Source organism: Corticium candelabrum, chromosome 11 (genome assembly GCF_963422355.1).
Source record: "Corticium candelabrum chromosome 11, ooCorCand1.1, whole genome shotgun sequence".
In the NCBI taxonomy this organism is placed as follows: Eukaryota; Metazoa; Porifera; class Homoscleromorpha; order Homosclerophorida; family Plakinidae; genus Corticium; species Corticium candelabrum.
The window spans coordinates 6,752,874-6,770,381 of NC_085095.1; the positions used below are offsets into that span (position 1 = coordinate 6,752,874).

The 17,508-nt window shown below is 37.5% G+C and overlaps 1 protein-coding gene across 1 annotated transcript; it reads left to right on the top strand.

The window, feature by feature from the left end:
- The first annotated feature begins 150 nt into the window (after nt 1–150).
- On the top strand, nt 151–17,370 carry LOC134187231 (uncharacterized). The gene is made up of 60 exons (XM_062655347.1): nt 151–223; nt 287–382; nt 452–565; nt 620–673; nt 1,348–1,378; nt 1,450–1,577; nt 1,643–1,670; nt 2,237–2,283; nt 2,344–2,369; nt 2,437–2,517; nt 2,583–2,805; nt 3,258–3,350; nt 3,418–3,552; nt 3,616–3,670; nt 3,732–3,798; nt 3,860–3,979; nt 4,056–4,182; nt 4,259–4,330; nt 4,399–4,523; nt 5,289–5,398; nt 6,209–6,285; nt 6,341–6,436; nt 6,510–6,620; nt 7,940–7,993; nt 8,057–8,087; nt 8,169–8,302; nt 8,372–8,399; nt 8,525–8,571; nt 9,128–9,153; nt 9,220–9,300; nt 9,362–9,587; nt 9,794–9,886; nt 9,964–10,098; nt 10,153–10,207; nt 10,942–11,008; nt 11,066–11,102; nt 11,441–11,523; nt 11,591–11,711; nt 11,774–11,845; nt 11,904–12,028; nt 12,098–12,213; nt 12,614–12,705; nt 12,762–12,857; nt 12,940–13,050; nt 13,112–13,327; nt 13,925–13,952; nt 14,021–14,093; nt 14,150–14,230; nt 14,291–14,546; nt 14,611–14,703; nt 15,514–15,585; nt 15,676–15,738; nt 15,804–15,858; nt 15,917–15,986; nt 16,045–16,081; nt 16,158–16,240; nt 16,401–16,521; nt 16,577–16,648; nt 16,793–16,917; nt 16,984–17,370. The coding sequence occupies exons 1-60, from the start codon at nt 179–181 to the stop codon at nt 17,111–17,113; spliced, it is 5,466 nt and encodes a 1,821-aa protein (XP_062511331.1). The 5' UTR covers nt 151–178; the 3' UTR covers nt 17,114–17,370.
- Nucleotides 17,371–17,508: the final 138 nt, after the last annotated feature.

Here is a 17,508-nt window from a genome sequence, read left to right on the forward strand (position 1 = left end):
CGGTTACCGAAAGCTTCTACACGGACGAAACAAGACAAATAACAATAACTGCAGTTGCAGGTTCCGTGCCTAGGTGACCTGGTCGCACGCTCACTACGTGACAGCACGTACATTCCTTTGCTAGTTGATATAAAATATTGGATTAAATTACCGGAAGTTGTAGGCTGAAGCAAATCATATGAGTACTTGGTTGGTGAATGACGGGCCTCGTTGGTTAGTTATTGTAAGGAAAAACGTTTTGCTATGCAAGTCGATGTCTCTACTTTCTGTTGTTTCTATTTCTCAGTGTCTATGGCTGGCGACGAACTTCGGCCTCTTTCTAGGCTTTTTTCTGAAGTTCTATGAAAACAATGAGTATTATTACCTTCGCAAACTTCTTCTGGTAAGAAAGAGGATTTGAGGAGTTAACTAAATAACATTTATTAAGTAAGTGAATGCTTTGTGACGACAGGCTGGTGCTCTTGGGACAGCAAGGGGAGCTGCGGCCTGTCTGAATTTCAATTGCATGTTGGTGCTGTTTCCTGTCTGCAGAAATCTGATATCTTTATTTCGAGGCAGTTGTAGGGTAATCGAGTCAACACAATGGTTTATCGATGATTTAATTGCATTCCTTGTTTAGTGCACACCACAATCTGTAAGGCGATTGCTGGACAAGAACATTACTTTTCACATTGTATGCCGTTAATACGACAGTTTGTCCTGTCTATGTATCTGTTTGTTTGTTTGTTTGTCTTTCTTGTCTTCATTCGTTTATTGTATTTATTTGTCGACCAAGGATGTAACTAGCCTTAAATTTTACCGAGGCGCCTTGTTAATATCAACTTGGAAAATGTTGTTGATTAACGTCGGTCACGTGACCACAACAAAGACTATCAGACTATAAAGCAACTGACCAAGTCTACGATTACCTGTACTATACCATCAAATTGCTTTATGTTTTCTGTGTTGATCTTGACGCCTGCTGGATAAGTCACCAATAAGTTGGAAATGTTTTATGGACACACCCAATTGAAATTTTTTAACTGCTATGCCCATTTTCAATCGAGCCATTTGCCTCATTTTGCTCATGCCTGTTAGTCTGCTTGTGTTTGTTTATTGTTTATCTGTTTGTTTGTGTATGTGTTTGTCTTTGTGTCTGTGTGTTGGTAAGCATGCATATTTTGTTTAATTTAAATATATATTTGTAGACAACAAAGTATGTAATTTTGAAACCGCAGAAGTTAATTGAATACAATGGTTCAGTGTGTATAGTTGTCTTCTTGTTGTATCTCTTTACTTGTGTTGTGTGCATTGATTTAACCGTTTTTCTGTCATTTCATTTCATCTTTGTGCGGTGATCTGTTTCAGTACATTGCAAGTGCTATCGTTATGTGGGCAGGTAATGTTAGACATCCGCTGTTGTTGCCAGTCGATGACTAAATGTTTATGTCAGTGTATCTCGTTTTATAGCTGTGCATGCAGGAGCACATATGTTTAACTACCTCTACTTTAGCACAAGCTGGAGCAAAATAGTTCGCACGAATGAAATCGTAGTGACGGTCCTTCCATCTGGTCTTAACCCAGTCAGTCAGGGGCAGGTATGTTACAGTCTTCTTGCACTTTTCGTCTCGTCATGATGTTGTGTATACTATTAACTCTGCAGGATGAGTCATTGGCACTATTTTCAACAGGTATAGATGTCATGCTTTTGGCTTAGCTTGTAAAATGTTTGGTTTATGTCATACGGAGAGTGTGCAAGAGGTGGTTGAACCAATTAATGACTAATTGTAATTGTTGGTATTTTTGTTCTTTTGTGTGTATGTTGTGTTGTGCCTACGTAATTTGTCATTAGTGTGTATGCCTTCGGGTACTGTACAAAACAAAATACATATTATTATGTGTCGTGCTCAACCAGATCAGTCTAGTTTGTAAAGTCTATTACAAGTACCGGAAGCAAACCCTGCTTCAGAAGTACTTAGACCATCACGGCTGTCTAGAAAGAAGACATTACTTTACAAAGGATCCGAGTAAATCCCAGAAGCACTGTTATTATTATTAATTGTTATATTAAATTTATGTTTATTTTGAATAGATTTGCACTACATCCATACTGATACATATTGTTGTTGTTGTTGTTGTTATTGTTATTATTATTATTTATTAGCATTGATCTTTTTTTTTACAGCTTTGATTTTAAGTTTTTTTATTACCGGTATTAATTGGCAACAATATTCAAATACATCTTTATGTTTTTCAGTTGCAGGGATTACTGGAGTTGTTCTTCTTATTTGTCTCTTTCTGATGGTATGTTGTTAACGTTTTGTAAATGGATATCAATTATCTGTCAAATCGACTACTTTACAGGTTACTTCTTCAATTGAAATAATGCGGTATATATACACAACTTGGTTTTTAGAGTTACCTACTGACATTGATAACATTTTTGCTGCCTCGTAGTCGGTCTTTTTTTGAAGTGTTTTGGTATACTCATCACCTCTTTGTCGTCTTCTTCGTTGCACTTATTGTCCATGGCATTCAGTGTGGCAATTCTCTTGTCTTATGGATTTTGATGAAATCTAGTAATAATGGACATGTTGTTACAGAGGAATAGTGAAGGGACAGAGTAATCCAGAATCAATCGGATCGGTGATTCCAAATGCTGTTAACTACAGTCACCAAGATCCAGTCCTTTGTTACGCATATGAAACATCCATTTTCGATGATGTGGACTGCCAGAATATGTCATGCTTAAAGAAGATGTTTGGTCAACAATTGGAAAACTACTGTAATGCGAACAATGCAGTCATCGAGTCAGGTGGTGCAAAGGTTAGGCAACAGTTTTAAAAATTGCCGTAATTATAATTACTGTATCAATCAACAAGTATTCACAAGTCTGTGTAACATGTCAATTGTCATGATAAGATAATATTGCCAGGAAGAGTTCATTTAATAGCATGCTATAAATGTGGAACCCCATATTGTATGTATATATGCCACTTATATCTAAGCAATATTTTCTACGTATGTACCCTTGCAGTTTCAATTCTCTACAGTGTACTGTACTGCTTAGATTCAGAGGTTGTTAGACTCTTGTGTAATGAATAAAATGTAGTTTTCAATTATAATCTCCAATTGAACAAATTAGCTTAATCTGTATTATTAAATAATTTTAATCATTATTATGGGTGTGTCCAGAAAGCATGCTTTAGTTATAGATATGCACTATATATCACAGCCGAAACATAATGTCATTTGGCTTAGTGTACGTTTCTGTGTAGACATGGCAATGGGTTGTTGTTCCTCTTGCCTTCTACCTTCTTGAAAGACTGGTCAGGTTCTGTCGTACATCACCAGAAGTTATTGTGATGAAGGTTGTGCATGGGTATATATGAAGAATATTTAAGCTGACATTGAGCCTATTTCGATATTGCACTGCAGGTTTTGAGCCACCCATCTCAAGTGTTAGAGATTCAAATGAGGAAAAGGGGTTTTCAAGCTGTTGCTGGTCAGTATGTATTTATACAGGTTCCAGCTGTCAGCTTTTTTGAATGGCATCCATTCACTCTAACTTCTGTGAGTGCTAGATGTTTAAGCACAGATTAATGTTGACGAAATGCATTATTTTGCTTTTTCTAGTCTCCAGAAGAGGACTACTTCAGTGTTCATATTCGAGTAGTTGGTGATTGGACAGGTATGTGAATATTGTGGGTCACTGAAGCATTGTATGGTACATTGGTCTGCCTATTTTCTAGAGGAAGTCGCTACGCTGTGTGGTATGGGAAATGATGCAGAGTTTCAAGCACGACATCGAATGCCAAGGTTGCAACACTTCATAGACACGTCCTAAGAGACTCTTTTGTGATCGTATGTGGATTGACAGCATTTTTATTGACGGACCATTTGGAACTTGCAGTGAGGACATATTCAGATATGAAGTTGGAGTAGCAATTGGAACAGGAATTGGGGTAACACCATTTGCATCTATTCTAAAGTCATGTTGGTGAGCTCATATCTACACATATAACAAGAATCATGCTTTGGTTAATTATTTGTATCGACCTAACTATGCTTTATAGGTATCAGTCTCTGGAACCTAAGAAACATGAAAGGATGATGCTGAAAAAGATTTACTTTTTCTGGATATGTCCTGAAACGGAGGCCTTTGAGTGGTTCCAGAGTCTGTTGTCAAGTCTTGAGGAGCAGGTGAAAGACTGACTGATGCTTAACAATTTCAGCAGTGAATTATGCTTGTTCATTGATCTGAATGGAATTTTTACAGATGCTAGCGTCGAGAGACAGTGATTTTATTGAGTACAATATTTATTTGACACGAGGGTGGGATCACAAAACTGTATGTCAGTGATGTGTTGGTGGAGGTCTCACTACCTCACTATATAGTTATGTCAATTGGCTGTATAGGCTCATTACATCTACATGAAAGAAGAAGAACACGGAGATGCCATCACCGGCCTTCAACAGAAAACCAAGTTTGGTCGTCCTAATTGGGACGAAGTTTTTTCAGAAATAGCACGCCAACAACATGGGTATCTGTTTACTCTTGTTGCATTATCTGTTGCTCTTGTTGCATTATCTGTTATTGTTTACCGGCAATGACCTACAGAGTGTATATGTTTGGATGCAGCTAGTCTGATGTAAAATGTTAATAAGCTTTCAGTGTGAAAGTACTTGTCATTGGATGTATATGTTTATGTTTTGATTGTCGCCATGCAGTCTGTCTATTGGTCTGTCTGTTCTGTTTTGTTTGCTGTCTATCTATCTGTCTGTCTGTAACCGTGTGTGTGTGTCTGTGTGGTGTGTGTGTGTGTGTGTGTGTGTGTGTGTGTGTGTGTGTGTGTGTGTGTGTGTGTGTGTGTATGTGGAGAGAGAGAGAGAGAGGGAGGGAGGGAGGGAGGGAGGGAGGGAGGGAGGGAGGGAGGGAGAGAGGGAGGGAGGGAGGGAGAGAGAGGAACACATCAGCAAATGGCACAAGTAGTAACTACAAGTCAATATGTATGCGCCATCTGTCATCGCGAGTGTCATTCTCATATTGGTCTCTATGCACATGGACAAGCACACAAGCGATGGTTGAATTCTAATCAGTAGAGAAGTCGTGAACTCGTACACGAGTAGCGGACAGTGAATGATAGTGAATGATAATGTGTGTGTGTGTGTGTGTGTGTGTGTGTGTGTGTGTGTGTGTGTGTGTGTGTGTGTGTTTGCCTTTGTTGTTGGTTGATTTTCCATTATAGAATTAGTAGTATTCAACACTTGTTTACATTCATTCGTTGATCAATGTGTTCCTTTTCTAGCAAAGACATTGGGGTATTCTATTGTGGCCCAAAAGCTCTGTCCAGAACCCTGCACAAGAAAAGCAACGAATATTCAACTAGTGAAACTCGTTTCTTTTACAACAAGGAAAACTTTTGATTACATCATCGAGTGCTTTTGTAAACGTAGCTGTTAGTGGTGGTGTCCATGTCTGTCTTTCATTAATTAACTGCATATTTGTATTTTAGTATAATTAAGGTTCATTTGTTGCTGTAATAGCTACTTTGCTTTCAGCAGTTTGTTCATTGGCGAGCAAATTATTGGCTTCATTTGGATTCTTAATTTATTAATTGTAGCATTTATTAATATTGACTACATACATGTAGTCTAGCTAGTCCTGATTTATGTGATTAAATGAAATTTTTAGATAAAAAATTGGCTGCAGGCGCCTGTAATTGCTATGGCATACTGTGTGCCCACTGCCTCTTGAATATTGCCTTTTTTTTAGTATTTTCTCTCTCTCTCTCTCTCTCTCTCTCTCTCTCTCTCTCTCTCTCTCTCTCTCTCTCTCTCTCTCTCTCTCTCTCTCTCTCTCTCTCTCTGCAAGTATCTCAATATGTGAGCACCGCGTAGTTTGCATATAAGCAATAAAAATTGTATAGCCAACAGTAAGAGTTGTACAAGAATGGTGAAGTATATGTAATCTCTACAATAATTTGTGTATGTGTAAGATCTGAATTGAATACTGGGCAGACAGTTGAGGATTCACCTTCTTCCAACATAACGTAGGTGGTCTTTTACACTTTATTAGCGAGTCTTGCACCTCGTAGGGGTAAGTGACCGGCAGGATCCTCGAGCCTGTATACGTACACCGCATGCAGTGATTAGGCTGTTTAACTAGCTCACGTGATTATGCGGGCTATTATTGACGAGGCTCCTCCTCAGAATGACAGTTGAGTAGCTCGTGAGTTGGAATTTGCGTCGATCATGGTCAACTACAACTGGATTATCAACGATGGACCTCGCTTCCTTTTCTTGGTATAATCTGATTTGAATTTGCAGCCTAACTTCTCTCATTGGTCACTGTGTCTAGTTTTTGTGGCTGGGAACTAACGTTGGTCTCTACATTGGCTTTCATTTGAAGTTTGCACAAGGCAGTGAATTCTACTACCTTCGTAAAGTGCTGCTGGTTTGTTGCATTTTCGCTGTCATCGAGGGTGGACGTGCATGTAGGTCTAATTCTGGTTGTATGGCTTCGATAGGATTCTCTTGCTGTAGCAAGAGGCAGTGCGGCGTGTCTAAATTTCAACTGTATGTTGGTGTTGTTTCCTGTGTGTCGAAACCTTATTTCAATGTTTCGCGGGAGCTGCCGGGTAAGCCAGAACTTTGAATTTCATACACTAATGACATTGTAATTAGCATGCATACACCTGGTGTTAATGGTTTGCTAATTAGCTTTTCTGTCAAAGTTTTCTGCTCACTAGGTAGTGCATGAATGTAAATTAGTAATATTAAGAGGGAACTGCACTAATTTAGTGGGAAAACGATATATGATATCACATTATATCATATCATATTATAGCTACAAAAATTCAGTTATGTAGTTAAGAGTATGGTGTGTATATATCGAAAATGCTAAGTAAGGAGACTTGTGATCGAGACAGCTGGAGTTTATTGTTTTGTATATAGGAGGCTACCCTAGCTATTTACATTTTGTTTTTATATATATATATACATATGTTATCTAACACCCATTTCCAAACTTCACTGGCTTCATGGTCAACATGGTGAAATGTATACAGGTGCATGTTTGAGCAAGACAAATAGAGAGTATTATCTAAATGATGTTCAACTAAATAATTAAATGTTAGATAGTTTAGTACAGTAAGCAATGTTTCAGAGCTTGTGTAGGCTCGAGCTTGTGTAGCCAAGAGGCTGCTATGAGAGCAGGTGTTTACCTATATAAGTATCAGTTTGTAATAGTGCTGTTTGATAGTACAGTTTGCCTAGCAACAATTAATGCACAATACATTGCATGGCAAAATGTAGTAGCAATATTAAAATAAAAATCTTTTATGTTTCAAATGCCATATATATTATATTATATTCTTCTTCTATAATATATATGTGTGTGTATATATATTTTTAAATTAAAAAAAATTTATATATAAAAGAATCCATGTCATAGCTAAACAAAGCTAACTTATCTACTATCAATTTAGCATTGTACTGCCAAAGCTTACATGACAACATATATATATATATATATATATATATATATATATATATATATATATATATATATATATATATATGTTGTCATATATATATATACTTAAAATTATAGCGCGAAGGGCTTCTTTTCTGAACAATGCTGGTATCAGTAGATTGGTTTGTAATTTGCATCAGCAACTGTCTGTAAAGCTATGGTTATACAATGCTAAGATGGTGTTATGTAGAATAGCTTTAGATGGTAGAGTTGATCCCAGTTGGGATCTGTAAGGAGTATAAATATATACATGTCTAAAATATATATATATATATATATATATATATATATGTATGTATGTATGTATGTATGTATGTATAAACGTGTAGACATTGTGATAAGAGATATGGTGTGACAAGAATATGGTTTAATTATTAGTGAACAACGCATGCATTTTTATGTATACGTGTTCTCAATCTATAGTGTACTCCTCGTTCAGTCAGACGGTTGCTGGACAAGAACATAACAATACACATTGTAAGATGGATTGTTCTTGCATGCTCTTTTATTGCAGACACTCAATAATATTTTTGTGTTTAGTATATTGCGTTAGTCATTGTCTTGTGGACAGGTAAAGTTATGTACAACTCGGTTTTAATACGATGATATCTAATAGTGTATATGTAATACATGTACGTTTTCAATATACCAGCTGTGCACACTGGATCCCACATGTTCAATTATCGGCGTTTTGTGACAAGCTGGAATCTCAAACGAGAGGGGGATGGAGCCACAATTGTCAGTCTTCTCCCCGATGGCCTTAATCCAGTAACTGAACCAGGAAATGTGAGATGGCTAGCTTTCACATTTGTAACTCTAATTGATATTACTAGTTGTTGTCTTGTGTTTACGTAGAATGAATCTGAAGTCTTGTTTACAACAAGTATGCTATTACATCAGTTATGTTTGCGTGAATAGTTTAATTGCTTAGCTAGTTGCAAGTTGTTTGTTTGTGATGTTTAATTGTAGAAATATTAATTAATATTTTATGAGGCATTTTTCTTATAGTTGCTGGAATTACTGGCTTTGTTATTATCATCTGCTTGTTTCTCATGGTAAGATCAATTATTGACTTATATATTTGACGTTTGAGTTGGGACAACTAGACAAATGACAAGTCTAATAATCTGTTTTCAGAAACTTGTACCAGAAATTGGTGAATTTCTGGAGTTGGATGAACGGGCAATGGGGCTGGGATGTATATAGTATATAACAAATGTTAGCTGGGTCCTTTGACAGATATACATTTTTTATTACTCGATGTGTGAAATGCTACGGTATTTAACACTGACTAGTCACGTGATGTATGACCAACCGACCTGCTAGGCAACACTGACTGGTCACGTGATGTATGACCGACCGACCTGCTAGGCAACGGTGTAACACGTGACCAAATAAATAATGAAACTTATTTATATTAATTACCCATGTTATATGATTCTGCTATTATTATATACAGATTTTTGCCATTCTAGCTATTATAACAGCTGTGACAAATTGTTTAAAAATCAAGTGTTCTCAGCTAACATTTGTAGACAGTTGACTTAACGATGAATGCAGGCAGTTAAGTTACTTTGGCTGGTAACAGAATCACAAGCTTTGTTATTCTAGGTTACATCGTCTATTGAAATTATGAGGTATGGAACACAGTGGTTATAAGATAATTTGTAAGGTGTTTTAGGCAACTGGCCTGTGTGCTTCAGACGGTCATTTTTTGAAGTATTTTGGTACACTCACCATCTTTTTGTCGTCTTCTTTGTTGCTCTTATTATCCATGGTATCCAGTGCGTACAATACTGTTACGAGTTTTGTTGATTTGTATGTAACTGATTTGTCTGTATTTAGAGGTTTAGTGCAGGGGCAAACTAATTCAGAAAGCTTGCAATCAAGTACCATAGCCAGTAGTGATGAATACTTGAAACAAGACCCTGTCGTTTGCTATGCATACAATGCAAGAACCTTTGATGATGTTGACCAAAATAGTTCAGAAGCAATGAGAGCTGTGTATGGTGCAAGCCTGGATGATTACTGTAACAAACGATGGGGAAAGGTTGCTCCAGGAGGTGCTCAAGTAAGCTAAATTTAATAAGAGATCCATTATAGTCCATGGGCAGATGCACACACAGCCAAGCAAACAAACTATGAGTATAGCACTAAACAGATTAGTAGGTATGCCTACCTTGCTTTGTGACAGTATTGAACAGTAGAGAGATGTGAAGATGTGGGTTTAACTTAAATAAAGGCAAAACTACTGTCTATTTGTATGTCTAATTTTAGACTTGGAAATGGGTTGTTGTTCCACTTGTGCTCTACCTCATAGAAAGGCTAGTACGATTTTTTCGAGCAAGGCAGGAAGTTGTTGTGACAAAGGTATATATATATATATACACACTATAACCAAGATATGTTTATGCGTCGATCATTGTGTCTGTTGTATGTGTCTTTAGGTGGTCAGCCATCCGTCTAAAGTGCTTGAAATTCAGTTGAAGAGGAAAGGGTTTCATTCAGAAGCGGGGCAGTATGTGTTTATTCAAGTTCCCGAGATTCGGCTTTTTGAGTGGCATCCTTTCACTCTCACATCTGTGAGCTGTTGCCTTGTGTATAGTTTGTGCAGTTTACTGGCATTGTTTGCTTAGTCTCCAGAGGAAGACTACTTCAGTGTTCACATTCGATCTCTTGGAGATTGGACAGGTAGGCGGTGTTTAATAATATAATTTAATTTGTTACTTTATTCTTAATACGGTATTCTGTGTAAAGTGTAATACTTGGGATTGTGTTTATTATACTTGACATTTGATTGAATTATGTAGCTAGGGAATGATTAGTCTTCTGTAGCTCTATGGTGGTTTCTTGTTTGTGAAACGTACAGATCTGGTGATCAGCATTTTATCAATTTTTGCTCCTTTGCTACTGCACTTTGTCATGATAACAAACTTGTCTCATGAGGATATGAAATCAATTAGCAGTACGTCAGTACGTACTGGCCTGCGCTCTCAAAGACAAGTTCCAATTCACAAAGACAAGTGCAGATACAACAGACTTGATCATGAACTCAAGCAATTACCCCCATTTCTTCTCATGGCTATGATGACTAACAATCAGCTAGGCAATTGCTAAGTGCACTTCTATACTTGCATTAAATTAAATGCACATCTCTCTTCTTGATAGTAACTGTGAGTTACTACAAAGTATGCTATAGATCGAGTGATATGCACATACAGGTATTGCCCGCAGTCTAGTTGAACTTAATTGACACTTGCGTTAACCTGCAATGTGGCCAAGAATAGTCATTCTTCTTTAATTAACATGACGTACTATGAATAAATGATATATTTGTATCTGTATCTTACACATAGTATAGATACTTGTTCAGTTGATTTATATTTTTTAGTAGATTTAGTGTGGTTTTGTTTTAATACTTGCAGAGAAAGTTGCCAAGCGTTGTGGAGTGGGAGTAGATGCTGGTTTTCAACATGCTTTTCAGATGCCAAAGTATAGTTGTTCTTGTTGAACAAGCAACCATGCAACTTTAGCATTGGTTTGTTTTAGGATATTGATTGATGGACCATTTGGGACATGTAGTGAGGTATGCTGTTGCATGGGTAGCAGTTTACGTAGGGTAACTAATTGGCTGACAAGAAGGAAGGCATACTGACATGGCAGACGAACAGCCAGCCAGCCAAAGAAACAGGCAAACAGGCAGGCATTCAGGAATTTAAACAGGCAGACTACTAGTAATGTAAGTCTTGTAAATGCATGAGCACATACAGAAAGACAAACTAAGAAGAGACTACAGTGTGTGGTTAAGTGGACAGATGCACATGAGAACTGATTAATAAATAGAAATTGATATATGGCTGGAGTTAGTAGTATACAATAATTGCTGGTGGGGCTTAATTCCTATCTGCAATTTGTTTATTGCAGGACATCTTCAAGCACGAGGTGGGAGTTGCTGTTGGTGCTGGTATTGGAGTCACTCCGTTTGCTTCTATTCTCAAGTCGTGCTGGTAGACTCATTTAATTACAGCTCATTTCTTGTCATTTTGTGTATTAAGGTTTGATTAATTAATTAAGGTACCAGTCACTTGATCCAAACACAAACATGAAGCTGAAAAAAGTTTATTTCTTTTGGATTTGTTCTGAGCCAGGAGCATTTGAATGGTTCCAAAGTTTGCTAGCCAGCATTGAAGATCAGGTCAGCAATGGTGACTGCGTGGCTTTCTTGAATTTATGACAACATATGATATACCTCTGTAGATGATGGAAAGTGGAAATGCAGAGTTTATTGAGTTTCACATTCATCTCACAAGAGGATGGGACTTTAAGACGGTAAATACGAATTGATGGCAGTCAATGGTTACTGCATGCTCTTATACTTTGCTCTCAGGCACAGCAAATTTACATGCAAGAAGAGAATGAATCTGATGTGCTCACTGGATTGCAACAGAAAACCATCTATGGTCGCCCAAACTGGGATGAAATTTTTCCTGAACTGGCACGTAAACACCCAAAGTATAATTGCTTTATAAGCAGTTGGTACTTTATCAATCATGTAGAGAAAATTGTTAATTAATGTTTTAGGGTAGACATTGGAGTTTTTTTCTGTGGTCCGAAGGTTCTTTCTCAGACACTTCATAAGAAATGCAACGAACATTCCACCAGCTCCACACGGTTTTTGTACAACAAGGAGAACTTTTGATTCTAATGTTGCTACAACACTGCATGACAAGCATTTTGACTAAGCAGTTTGTATGTTCTCTTTTGATTACTTTAGTTCTCTTACGCGCTTTTTATTTGTGTTATTTGTGAATGTCAGCTATTCTGTACTTTGTAATTTTTTAGTAATTTTTATTGGTAAAGTGCAAGCACATGGCAATATTAAGATTGAATGTGTACTGTAACACTAAATATAGCCAACTTATAGTAAACTTCTAGCATCTGGTTATAATAAATAAATGGCGTTTTGAGTGCAAGTTTTATTAATGCCAACGATTTCAGCTTCTTGACAAGCGCATCTTGAGAGAGTTGTGATCAGAGAACTAGTGACAAATATGCATGGCATGTGTTCCGGGACCTTCTCAGGATGCCACACCTTAGTTAACTTGCTCGGCTATCAACGACGAAAGGCACATTTCTACGGTACGATGAGCAATTGGGTGGTCAACGAAGGTCCCAAGTGGCTAATAATGGTGCTGAATACAACCTATACAGTGTGAGGTTATCATTTCATCACTATGTTGCACAGTTTCTTTGGATTGGTACAAATGTCGGTCTCTACTTCGGATTTCACTTTAAGTTCGAACTGGGAATCAACTATTACATTTTGCGGAAAGTTTTGTTTGTAAGTACACTTTCATCTTGTCTCAGATAGGAGCCTTCAAGCAATACATGATTGCGCTTGTTTCTTCCTATTTCATTTCTAGTCTGCTCTTGCCGTTGCCAGAGGAAGTGCTGCTTGTCTTAACTTTAATTGTATGCTCATATTGTTTCCAGTGTGTCGAAATCTCATTTCGTTGTTTCGCGGCACGTGTCGGGTGAGGCAACAAGACCAGTTGGCAGTTTTTGTTTGCCGGAAGTAACCCGGATGTGTTGTAGTGCACGCCTCGGTCCGTCCGTCGTGTGTTGGATAAGAACTTGACGTTTCATAAATGGATTGCTTGGGCGATTGCTTTTCATACTGCTCTACACACTGGCTCGCATATGTTTAATTACAAGTATTTCATTTCTGCTTATGATCTGAGAGGATCTGATGGTCAGCCGGTATTGGGACTGGTTAGTCCTGATTTCAATCCGGTCAAAACCGATCTCCAGGTTTGGTGTCTTCTGTCATTTCTGTGTTTGTTTTTTGAAGTGCTGCTATCCAGTTTTGTTCTTGCGCAGTTACCTATTTTCTAAATGAGCATTTTACTTAGAAAGGGGATGGGTGGACTATCATATTTCTTGGATTAAACGCCGCCCTCGCTTAATTAAACGCCGCCTTCATGTAACAGCTGAGAGTACAGATAAAATATAAATGCCGCGCTCGAATAAACGCCGCGTTTCAATGAATTCCAATAGATCTAGCTCAATGTTGAAGGAAAAATGGTATGACTTCTTTGGAGGCATACGTGAGGCAAACGAGAACCCGGATACTATTTGGCTGCATGGTGCCTCAAAGGTGGTAAGTGTTGTTCTCTTGAAAAGGTGTCAAACCTACAGTGTGTACACACACACTCCTAAAGCATGGACAGAGAGCAATTGGTAAATTGAAATTGCCTTGCACTCTACACATTCAATAAATTCAGTTTGCAACACAAATTGTGAATAATATATCACTTTTTATGTCTACTTTTATGTAGTAAGTCTACAACCAAACATGTGTTAGTATTTTTATTACAGAGTCTGAACTTAATTATGTTGTTTTTTTAGGATCCTGTGACAGTGATGTGGACCACAAGTAATGTGCACACTTGTCTCCTTTTCATGCTGTTTGCTGACACATGTTATTGCTTGTGACTGCTGTAGTTGCTGGAATCACTGGCCATATTATTATCATATGCTTGTTTCTCATGATCACATCTTCTATAGACATTATGCGGTTAGTTTGTATGTCTATATGGAGATAGACGTCTACATGTGTGTATATGTCTACAGGAGGTCTTACTATGAAGTGTTCTGGTACACACATCATCTCTTTGTTATTTTCTTTGTGTGCTTTGTGATTCATGGCATTCAGTAGGAACTGTACATCTAATAGCATGATTTAATGGTTGGCACATGTTGTGTCTGTTGCAGAGGATTAGTAAAGGGACACACAAATACCGAAACTATTTTTACTTCTCGTATCAAGTTTGATCTTGCAAATAGAATACAGACTGTAGGCAAACAAGACCCAGTACTTTGCTATGCTGCTGCAACCGGATATCTAAATGATGTCCTTGGCCTCTACAACACTTCTCAGGCATTGACAGCAGCATTAAACACGACATTTATAGGGCTATTGGAATATTGTGATGAATCACACTCAGATGTAAAATCGGGCGGTGCTCAGGTAAATGGAATGTACAAACATAGATGATTTTAGGTTTATGTTTGATTGCTGTTTGCTATGTTAGTCATGGAAGTGGGTGGTTGTTCCGTTGTTCTTCTATCTTGTTGAGAGAGTACTGCGTGTGTTTCGCAGCTCACGAACTGTTGCCATCACCAAGGTAGCTTATAGTTTTAGCTACACGATACACATTTTGTGATTGTGGAAAACTTCTTGTGTGTTAACTATCCACTGTATGTGTGTTTTACATTTCTTGAGAACAAGTGAATAATTTATGAGTAGTCAGCAGTTGTGGACTTGGATAAAACGTAAATGTTACCAAATTATATGCACAGAGGTACTTGTTGGGAATCTGATAGTTTGCTGCTGACAATTTACTGAGGACAATTCAATAGCTATATAGTTATTGCTGTGCAGTGTAAGGTACTTATGTGTTCTAGGGACTGTTGTTTTTGTTTTAGTATAATTTTTGTTCTCTATCATGGAGTTCATTGTAGAGGGTGTGGTGCTACTCTAAATCAAGTAAATTTCAAATGTGAAAAATTTTTGAAAATTGAGAAATGGAAGGAATTTATATTTTTAAACATGCTAGAAAGCAGTACTTACATAGTCACAGTAATGATGATTGAAATGCAAGGCACAATTCCTACACATGCGTCACTCATATATATTGTGAATGAACTCATATACTCATATAGTATATGTATATAGTTATGTGTAACTAATTAGCTGATTTCCAGAAAAGTAGGAAGCATTTAAATTTAGGAAACTGGTTATTCCGTATGATCTTAAGGACGTCGAATTTTACTTGATTTACATTACAGTATATGAATAATATTGGATCAGTTTTTTAGTTCTATATTGATTAAATAGAACGGTACACAGAGGCTATGCTTTTGTGTTTGCTTTTGGATTGGTATCTCCGTGGTTTGGATTAAAGTGTTAATTAAGTTGTTTGGTTGCTATGCAGGTGATAGCTCACCCATCTAAAGTGCTTGAAATACAGATGAAAAAGAAGGGATTTCATGCTGATACAGCACAGGTAACAGAACTTCCTCTGCTGTGCTTGTGTTTATTAAAATGAGCGGTCAAACTAACCTTGTGTCTATCTAACGTTAATGTATGCTTGTAGTATGTTTTCATGTGTGTTCCTGAAATTCGTTACTTTGAGTGGCATGCATTCACATTGAGCTCAGTAAGTGCCATGTGCCTTTGACATTGGTGTGCAGGGTGACTGTTTCTGTTGGAATTTGTTTTTAGTCTCCCGAGGAAGACTATTTCAGTGTTCATATTCGACAAGTTGGAGATTGGACAAGTACCATTAGTATTGTCAATGTGTTAATTTAATGTTTTATCAAGTGGTTGCGTTTTAGCCGAACTGGCTAAACGCTGTGGAGTGGATAGCAAGAATCCAGAGTTTCAGCAAAGCTATCACATGCCAAAGTGATTTACCTTTATGAATTGTCGTAACTAACTGTTGACAATCAATATTTGCTGTTAGGATTCTTATTGATGGGCCATTTGGCACTCCTAGTGAGGTAGCTAAACTACGAATAGATTTCTGTTGAGTTTTTGTAGATTGGCTTGGTGTAATTGCAGTGTTAATTACTGCAGGATATCTTCAAGTATGAAGTTGGGGTAGCTGTTGGCGGAGGGATTGGTGTCACTCCATTTGCATCTGTGCTCAAGTCTGTTTGGTAAGTGGACTTTGGCTGCTCTGACCAAACTTGTATCCAGCATAACCCTCTTCAACAATCCTAAAGACACTAGTAAATAGATTACATGTTATAGGACATATATTAACCTAATTAGCTAACATGATCAATGCACCGCTTGACTCTTCTGCTCTGCATTTAGGTATCAATTGCAGCAGGCTGATACAGACATGAAACTTAAGAAAGTCTATTTCTATTGGATCTGTCCTGACACTAAGTCCTTTGAATGGTTCCGGAGCTTGTTGCAACATTTGGAAGAACAGGTGGCACCTGTGGATGTACTGATGACTAATCTGTTTGATTAATATGTCTACTTAGATGTTCGAGAGGGGACATGATGGTTTCATTCAATATCACATTTATCTTACTCGTGGGTTTAGCACAGCAATGGTAGGGTATATACACACATACACTACGTTTCCGTAATTTCTTTCTTTTATGTTTTGTGTCCTGATTGTTTGACTGTTTGTATATCTACGTTTCTTCCTTGTTTTCTTTGTTTGTACACCAAGTACAACTTAACGCTTTCTACAGGTAAGAGATGTATATATGCATGAAGAAGCAGAAGGGGATGCCATAACAGGACTCCAACAGAAAACTCGCTACGGTCGCCCAAATTGGGATCAGATATTTCCAAACCTTGCCAGCAATCATCCGAAGTAAGGCATTGTCTGAGGTATTATTTCCACTTGTAATTAAGTTAATTAATTTTACTGGATTCACAGTACTGATGTAGGAGTCTTTTTCTGTGGACCGCCTGTATTGTCTGCAAAACTTCACAGAAAATGCAACGAATACACAAACGCAACCAGCAAGAATGGCACTCGCTTTTATTACAATAAGGAAAATTTCTGAGTGTGTACAATGAAAGATGCATTGTTTTTTGATCCTGAATTGAACACTGTGGTGAGTTTTAGCTGTCCCATAGTTCTGTCAGTCTGTTCTGCATTTTGGTAACTCACCTACTGCGTGTGTTTCATTGAATCTGCTGCAGTATACCAATTTAATGACAATTTAACAACAATGTAGTGGATATAACCCTTTTGATTAATAGCTTGAACTGGTAATCTAGGAATCTCAGTCATAAATATCAGCTAGTAAAGTGTACAACTCAGCCGAACACTGTCTACTACTGTAGTAGTGTACAGTACAATTACTGTACAGCCAAGAGATCAACTCGATTTCCATATAAAGCAATTCAACTAGGTTTTCTATGCTAAGCTTGAATTGCAGATCCAATGTGAATTTTA

Bases quoted from the DNA above. Each gene is read 5' to 3' on its own strand.
- LOC134187231 (XM_062655347.1), top strand. From the start codon at position 179: ATGAGTACTTGGTTGGTGAATGACGGGCCTCGTTGGTTAGTTATT. The intron at 9,154-9,219 runs GTATGGAACACA...TGTGTGCTTCAG, and splicing joins TCGTCTATTGAAATTATGAG to ACGGTCATTTTTTGAAGTAT. The intron at 16,522-16,576 runs GTGGCACCTGTG...ATGTCTACTTAG, and splicing joins TGCAACATTTGGAAGAACAG to ATGTTCGAGAGGGGACATGA.